Below are 8,735 nucleotides of genomic sequence, written 5' to 3'. Positions count from 1 at the left end.
TACCTTGCTACCTAGCCCACTGCTATTCCTTAGCCTTCTAGCTAACTTGCTATACTTTGAAATCAAGCTTGCCACAACCCGGCACAAAGTTGATATGAATACACGAGTACAAGAATACACAAATTGATTACAACTCAAACTAGGTTTCTTGTTTTTCTGGATATGAATATCTCGGGTATGAAACAAGAAAATGATTTCAGATGATGAAAGATTCTCGTGAAAGTGTTAGCTACAAATCTGAAATGAAGAGTTGTATTTATAAGCAAAGTTCTAACAGATTTATTTTCAAACACAAAAATAAGGTTGGAAGATAAGTTTGTTTGAAAATATATTGAATGAATCTTTGAAATAATCTGTTAGTACGTTTAAAAGAGATAAATCAAGTAAAGATAAAGCTTGAGAGATTTAAACTTGATTTATAAGATAAGGTGGTGGGTTTGTTTGAGATAAGGTTTATCCAGATAAACAAGACATAAAACCCTAACAAATCTAATCCTGAGAAATAGTCTTCTGGAAAATCTGAATCACTGCGATCTATGAACTCTAAACTGCTGTTATGTTGCAATTTGAATATCATCATAAACTCGTAGATTAACAATACATTCACACAATTACAAACCATTCTTTAGAAATTTGAAAATGGAGCCCGAAAGCTGGTTTTATTTGCTTTCAGTTATATCCATTTGTGTCGTTCTCCTTCACCTTGCAAAATATCGGAAACAACAATCTCGAAACACGAAGAAAGACCCTCCATCTCCTCTTTCACTTCCAATTATCGGCCATCTCCATCTAATAAAAAGTCTATTACACCGTATGTTACAGGTTTTTTCGTGCGAAAATGGTCCGATTTTTGGTCTGAAGTTTGGTTACCGTTCCATACTTGTCATCTCATCACGGTCTGCTGTCGAAGAATGCTTTACCAAACAGACCTCGTCTACTTTTTGGTAATTACCTATATTACAACTACACTACAGTTACTGTCGAAGAGAAGAAATTGGATTACTGATCAAGAATCCTTGTCAGGAATCGCGGGGAGAATCTGTGAAGGTAGAAATGCAAACAAGGCTATCAGAACTAACGTTCAACATTCTGATGAGAATGATTTGTGGCAAGAGATACTTTGGAGTTGAAGCGGAGAATCAGGAAGAAGCTAAGAAACTAGCAGAAGTGGTCAAGGAAGCTTTTGAACTTTCTGGAGGATCAAATTCTGGCGATTTTCTCTCATTTTTGCTATGGATTGATTTTGGAGGCATGGATAAGAGGATGAAGAGAGTGCATAATACAAATGATGCAGTTTTACACGTGATTGACGAATCTAGGCAGAAAAGTGAACCAGGAAAGACTAAGACACAGACACTTGTTGCTGTTATGCTTTCATTGCATGAATCTGAACCCAAGTACTACTCTGATGATATTCTCAAAGGCACCATTGTGGTACGTTGTTGCATGAATGCGATCATATTCTTAAAGGCGCGCGCACACACACATTTATGTACTGCATGCGTTGTTTAAACTAGGCGTTGCTTAAACAACTAACTGTATTTGAAATGTGCAAAGCAATTGCTATTTGCAGGCACGGACACAGTATGGGCTACAATAGAGTGGGCAATGTCCCTTCTGCTGAACCATCCAGTGGCACTAAAGAAGGCCAAAGACAAACTGGATAATAATGTTGAACACAAGCATTTAGTGGAGGAAAAAGATCTTCCAAAACTTCAATTCCTTTAAGGCATTGTCAATAAGACGTATCGACTATACCCAACAGCTCCGCTTCTCCACATGAGTCATCAGAGGAGTGCACAGTTGGAGGGTACAATCAATGTACCCCGTAGCACAATGCTGTTAATGAATGCATGGGCGATTCATAGAGACCCGAACGTGTGGGAAAATCGTACGAGTTCCATGCCAGAGAGATTTGAAGGAGCAAAGTCTGAGAATACAAACAAGTTAATAACATTTGGGATGGGAAGGAGACAATGCCCTGGAAATTCACTTGCCACTAAAGTGGTTAGTTTATGTTTGGCCCAATTGATTCAATGCTTTGAGGGGGAAAGAATTGGCGATGAGTTGGTGGATATGACTGAAGGCAAAGGGATTATAATGCCTAAAGCTAAGCCATTGGAAGCTATGTCCAAAATAGATGAAAGAATGACTAATGTCCTGAACCAGCTTTAAGAGATTTCTTAAATGATCATGGAACACCAATAATGAAATGACATTGTGCTACATTCTAAGTTTTATAGTAACAAACTGTCATTTTGAAAACAACTCTTTAACATTTCCGCAAAAAACAGATCTAGGACGGCCCTGAGATTCAGGACACCCTAGTCGAAATTAGTTTAGGAGACCTCATCGTACATTTAGGCTCTACATGTTTTATACTTTTATACGTATACACAGGAGATTTGAAAATTTAGGGTCCAACAAAGTTACTGAAGTTTTGGTTTTTTAAAAATAGGGGGAAACGAGAAGATAAATTACTCTTAATATTGTGATCTTCTGGCAATCCAAAACAAGGAAGTTTGGTTTATGTGTTTCTCCTTTACCTTGCAAAATATCGAAAACAATCCGAAAACACCAAGAAACACCCTCCATGTCCTCCTTCACTTCCAATTATCGGCCACCTGCATCTAATAAAGGATCCATTGCATCATATGTTAGAGGATCTTTCGTGCAAATATGGTCCGATTTTTAGGCTGAAGTTTGGTTATCGTGTTATACTTGTGGTATCATCACCATCTGCTGTTGAAGAATGCTTTACTAAACAGGACATTAGTTTTGCAAATAGGCCTCGTCTACTTGTTGGTAAACACCTTAATTACAACTACACTACAATTGCTGCAGCCTCGTATGGTCAACACTGGAGAAATCTACGTCGTCTTAGTGCAGTAGAAATCTTCTCCACTAATCGACTCAACGTGTTTTTAGGTGTTAGAAGAGAAGAAACTGGATCACTAATCAAGAATCTTTGTCAAGAGTCATGGGGAGATTTCGTGAAGGTAGAAATGCAAACAAGGCTTTCGGAACTATCGTTTAACATTATAATGAGAATGATTTGTGGCAAGAGATACTTTGGAGTTGAAGTGGAGAATCAGGAAGAAGCTAGGAAACCAGCAGAGATGGTTAAGGAGGCTTTTGAACTTCTCCACACCTCCAAAACTAATCCATTGCAAAAAACAAGAAGCTAGAATGATTTTCAAGGCATTGTCAACGAGACGTATAGATTATTTCCAGCAGCTCCGCTTCTGGTGCCACACGAGGCATCAGATGAGCGCGTAGTTGGAGGATACGATGTACCCCGTGGCACAATGCTGTTAGTGAATGTATGGGCGAATCACAGGGACCCGAACGTGTGGGAAAATCCTACGAGTTTCATGCCAGAAAGATTCGAAGGAGCAAAATCAGAGAACGCAAACAAGTTAATAACATTTGGGATGGGAAGGAGACAATGCCCCGGAATTGCACTTGCTAATAAAGTGGTAGGTTTGTGTTTGGCGTACATGAACTCTATAAACACAAAAAGCAATCATAAAATGCCAGCCATATAATTATGTCAACTACAAGTCAAGATTTGTCAATTACCCCCCTCGCTCCCCTTAACCTGAGCCAGGGGGTTCCGAATTTTGTCAAAGACAAGATGTGTGTGCGAGTTTGTTGATTACAAAAGCAAAAAGTTGAAATTTGTTGGAACTAAGCTACATATATTACAAAGAATTGTAGAATGGTTTTGTATAGCCTAATGACCTCGCCCTCTTTTGCTAGGCCCAGAAGCTAATTTGAACATCAAGCTCTGTACTGCAGAACCAACACCACCACCTGAATTTTTCGGAGAAACAACGAGCTTTGCAACGCCAGTAGCAGCTCCTTGATCCGCCATATTCGACGGAAATGCTCTGCATTCAACAACACTAAACTGTAAAACCGTCAAAAGAATAACCACAACCAACACCAAGCAAAGACTACTCATTGATGCCAATGTTTTCGCCATTTTCGTTTCTCTTCTGTATCGTAAATCGTAATCCTCTGCGCTATATTCTTCGCGTGCGTGTTTGTTGCAGTTTCGACTTTCAAGTGTTGATCGAGAATATTGATCAAGTCAGAATGCATTGCCTCTATATATAAGTAGAGAATGCAGTGATGTGAAGGCGATTTGAACACTTTTGACAAATGCGAGATTTGACTTAATTTGATTCCATGCCGCGGCTACACATCCACACTCTTGTCAAAGAACTGGCGGTTGGTGAAGACTAAAAGTTCGGTAAGTTTAGTTGTACCTACAGATTTTACCTGTTAAAAGTTGTAATTGGAATCGGTCTTTATTAATAAGCGAAACACCTTTTCGGTCCGTAATTCCGGTCCACCGCTGGTAAACATCTGTCGCGCACATATGTACACGTATATAATTATATAAAGAACACATTTTATGTTTGCGGTGAATGCTAAAGCTGAAAAAGATGGGGAAGCCGTGTGAAGAAGACTTTATATAGTCTAAAACTGTTTTTCAAGCTTTACGTCATTTTGAGCAATTGCATGTGTAATACGCCGTCTTTTGAACTGTCTTCTTTAGCCTACAAACATGACGGTGAAATGCAAATGTACGCACCTCTACCTGCTAATCCAACATATAGCTTTCTGAAAGTCAAATTCTATTTACATTTGTCAAATGGAACGAAAAAGTCCTATTGTACCTTTGGACACACTTTTCATTATCTTACTAGGGCTGCAGAGTCACTTCAATATTCCGCGCTTTATTTTGTCCAGCGTTTCAACCATCCACAAAATTTTTTGTGGACAAATGATTTGTCAACTATCGCGTGCTATACAGTGGACCAACGCCAATCTTACTATGGTAAGGTGAGAATTGAGGTAGTTAGGATACAAAAGCAATTTTTTTTAGAATTCATAATCTAAAAGATGAGACAATAACTTATTTCAATATTTTTTACTATGGTAGCCAAGATTATAATACCAGACAAGACAAAAGCAAAGAAAAGAATGTGCCACCAACACCATTGAAACAAATGGAAAGAGAAATTAGATGACTTGTAAAGAGATCAATCTAATTTTTCAAAGTCAGCCCCTTTTTGCGCGGTAGAACTTAGAGACAAACCTGTTAATTCACCAGGCAGATTAAATGAAGAAAAAAGTGTACTTGCTCATTGCATCATAAGTTAACAAGAATGCATTGCGAAAAAAATTATTTGTAAAGTTAGATAGTTTCTCCTGGTACATGACGGCTGAACTGAGCAGCAAAAACCACGGTGGGATCAAATTATGTACAAATCACATGTTCTACAGGATGGGTGGTAATAACAGACGCCAACTCACTTAGCTATACAGAACATACGAAAAACAGTATCGTAACAAAGACTCTGTCACTCTGTACAACATACCTTCACACTTTGAACATGCGAACCTTTAGTTCCAAGGTTTGGATATTATAATCTGAAATTGTGTTGTATTAGACAGTGAAAGTGAAACACAGTATATTGAAAAAAAATAGGTCGTATGAAGTCAATAATTTACCACAGAAGATAATGTATACAGGTGCAGAAGTAGTACTATGTCCATACTTGGGAGGCAAAAAAATCTGAACTCCATAAGCTTACATAACTTATTCCAAGCCCATCTGCTTCATCCACAAGGACCACTTAACAGCCTCCAGAAACATGTCGTTATTTCGAAGAGCCCCGACAAGGTTAGAATATGTCGCCTTATCAGGTTCTATTCCATTTTGTCTCATTTCCTTAACCAGAGACACTGCATCGTCAACCATTCCAGCAATTCCATATGCCTTTATCAATGTATTGTAACTGCACAAATCGGGTCCTAGTCCTGATTCTTTCAGTTCAGTAAGTACGTCAGAAACTTCTTCGATCCACCCTTTCTCCCCATAGATATTGATGATAATATTATAAGTGTAGTGATCTGAAGCACAACTTGATTCCTTCATTCGCTGCAAAACATCTTTAAACTTCTCCATGTCACCTGTTTTTCCATAGGCATCCAACATACAATTATATGCTTCAAGAGAAACTGAAAAACCATTAAATTGCATTTTCTTGATGGTTGACGACATATTCTTCAAGTCTTTGCCTTTACTATATGAAGCAACAATTGTATTGTAAGATACTACATCAAGCAAACCTCTTCTTTTAGCCAGCCTATAAATTCTCCCAACCTGTTTAAAAAGTCTACACTTACCATAGACATTGAGCATCACATTGAATGTAACAGTGTTAGGTTCAAAGCCACGCTGAAGCATCTCATCAAATATCCTGGTGAGTTCATCAACTGGTAATGCACGAGCACAGCAATTAATTAGGCAGTTGTACATTTCTTGATCCAGGGGGATTCCAGTCTTTAAAATTTTGTAGTAAAGGTCCGACAATTTATCATGCATGTTAAGTCTTTGATAAATACGCAGCATATCACGGAGCAGATAGACATCTGGAAGAATGTCCGATCTATTTTCTATTATTTCAAGAACTGAGCAGGCATCCTCCAAAGATCCTGACTTCACGTACATTCTTACAACAATGCTAAAGGCTATCAGATCCAAGGCAACGCCCGATGACTTCAACTTCATGTAAAGGTTTTCAGCTTCCTTAAATTGATTCGTAACGGTGTAAATGTCAATCATTGTGGACATTATGTGCAAATTAGGCTTCGAAGAATTTCGCATACTATCATAAATCTTAATAGCATCCTCAAGATGACCAAACTCTTTGCACGAACAAATTAACAAATGATACAAATTGTCCTCAAATATGGGATCTTTCCACCGTTTGTCTTGCAAAACTTTCACTGCATCAGTTACTAAGCTGTGTTTCACATAAGCCATTACTAGAATGGAGCAAGATGTCTGATTAATGAGGATATGTTCATAGAATGAACCCGTCACTACAGAAGGTACTTTATCAAACTTCCCAGCTCTCTCATAGGCCTGTATAAGAATACCAAGGACAGACGAATACTGGCAGTCCATTGCTATCATCTCGTTAAGGGTTTTAATTGCACCCTCTTCATCCCCGTGCTTAGCTTGCAAATTAATCATCGTATACAAGTTTGATGAATTAGGACTGAATCCCAATCCTTCAAGTTCCTTGTAATACTGCTCTGCCTCTTTGTAATTATCCATTCGACCCCAACCTTCAATCATAGACCTGTAGGTGGTTTCATCAGGCTTTAGTCCAACTTTTTCAAGGTTCAGGAATAACGATTGGGCAGCATTCATATCAAAAACTTTCCCATACCCTGTGATCATTGTGTTGTACGCAACAATATGTGGGGGAAATCCAGCTTTATGCATTGATTTCAATGCTAGCTCAGCTTTCTGCAACTTCCCTTGCTGACAATATGCATTTATCAGAACCAACCAATTCTCCTTATTCATTATCACCTTATCCTCTTTCAATAATCTGATAACTTCTTCTGCCTTATCATGCAAGCGTAAACGTGTATATATAGTAATCATAGCAGAGTATGCACTTTCACACATAATCTTAAAGCTCCTCATTTGTGAAAAAGTAAACTCTGCTTCCTGAACCAACAATCCCTTTTGGTAAAGACTCATAAGCATACCAATGGTTGCAACATTAGGCCGAACCCCCATATCCAACATCATATGAAACCACTTCCCACCAATTTCAGCAAACCCTTGCTTATTACAAGCATAAATTACAGTATTAAAAACCTGAAAGCTAAGTTCACATCCAGATTCATTCACCATCTCCCGAATCATAATTTCCGCTCCATCCCAATCCCGTCGCCTACCTAAAACACGAAGCGCTACCTTATAACCACTAACATTCCGCTTCAACTTCCCCTTACTTCTCATCCACCTAAAAAACTCCATCGCTTTACCATCACTAATCCTCTCAAAATTCTCCAACATAACATTACACCGTGCAACACTCATTTCAGGATCAAAATCACCACCAAAAAATTCTCCCAAATCCCCCCCACCATCAAAATCTTGATCACATAACAACCCAGCTCCCTCCCCATTCTCGCCCTTCGTATCATTCCTATCAAGAATCTTTAAATCTTTAACCTTACTTAAACTCCGAAACCTCATCCAAATATTCCTCTTACCCTTCTTAAATTCACTACTAAATTTTGAGGCTTTTTCAAGAACTGGTTCAGATAACTCAACATTATCTAACCTAGAAACCCTAATGTTCTTGAGCTTACTAAAGGGTATAATCATAAATACAGCAGTTGTATGCACATACCCACTAAAATTAAGCTTGTGGGTATCATTTGATTCCACTAAAGATGCAAACTTTATAGCAGCCATTGCTTATAGTGATCAAATTAACACTTTTTATGTAATTTACTCAATTGGGTTGATAAAAATGAACATAATTAGCTAAAATTAAATTAAAAAAAATGGTGAAATAGAGATGAGTGTACCTTTGAGAAGAAAAATGAGTGGAAGAAAACTAAGCCCACCCAGTTAGAACTTGTGTTTATTTTCTTTATATACTTTGTTATTTATGTGGGTTTTATTTGAATAAATGTAAAACAGAATGACAGCTGTGGGATTTGAACCCACGCCCTTTCGGACCAGAACCTGGATCTGGCGCCTTAAACCACTCGGCCAAACTGTCTCTGTGTTATCAAAAATCTAATTTAATTATGACTTACTAAAAAAAAACAAATTCTAACACCTACTGTCCAATTGTTATTTAATTTAATGTAAAATCTTATTTTCCGGATAATTAGATTTA

The 8,735-nt window shown here is 38.0% G+C and overlaps 2 protein-coding genes, 1 non-coding gene and 1 pseudogene across 3 annotated transcripts; 2 read left to right on the top strand and 2 right to left on the bottom strand.

Annotated features, from left to right (window-relative positions):
- Window positions 1-639: 639 nt before the first annotated feature.
- LOC141692077 ((+)-piperitol/(+)-sesamin synthase CYP81Q2-like) lies at window positions 640-2,255 on the top strand (annotated as a pseudogene).
- On the top strand, window positions 2,213-3,548 carry LOC141692076 (cytochrome P450 81Q32-like). The gene is made up of 3 exons (XM_074496817.1): window positions 2,213-2,234; window positions 2,518-3,141; window positions 3,202-3,548. Exons 1-3 carry the CDS (start codon window positions 2,213-2,215, stop codon window positions 3,546-3,548), a joined length of 993 nt encoding a protein of 330 aa, XP_074352918.1.
- A 1,619-nt stretch (window positions 3,549-5,167) lies between these two features.
- Window positions 5,168-8,466, bottom strand: LOC141690147 (pentatricopeptide repeat-containing protein At4g30825, chloroplastic). Its single transcript, XM_074494806.1, has 2 exons — window positions 5,527-8,466; window positions 5,168-5,445 (listed from the first exon to the last, which is right to left on the bottom strand). The coding sequence occupies exon 1, from the start codon at window positions 8,300-8,302 to the stop codon at window positions 5,615-5,617; it is 2,688 nt and encodes an 895-aa protein (XP_074350907.1). The 5' UTR covers window positions 8,303-8,466; the 3' UTR covers window positions 5,168-5,445; window positions 5,527-5,614.
- Window positions 8,467-8,535: 69 nt separating this feature from the next.
- Window positions 8,536-8,615, bottom strand: TRNAL-CAG (transfer RNA leucine (anticodon CAG)). Its single transcript has one exon. It is a non-coding gene; the product is annotated as a tRNA-Leu (tRNA).
- Between the last annotated feature and the right edge of the window lie 120 nt (window positions 8,616-8,735).

This window comes from Apium graveolens, chromosome 10 (assembly GCF_009905375.1).
Source record: "Apium graveolens cultivar Ventura chromosome 10, ASM990537v1, whole genome shotgun sequence".
NCBI classification, from domain to species: Eukaryota; Viridiplantae; Streptophyta; class Magnoliopsida; order Apiales; family Apiaceae; genus Apium; species Apium graveolens.
Note: the sequence above shows the minus strand (reverse complement) of the source record. Positions and strands in the feature narration are given on the sequence as shown.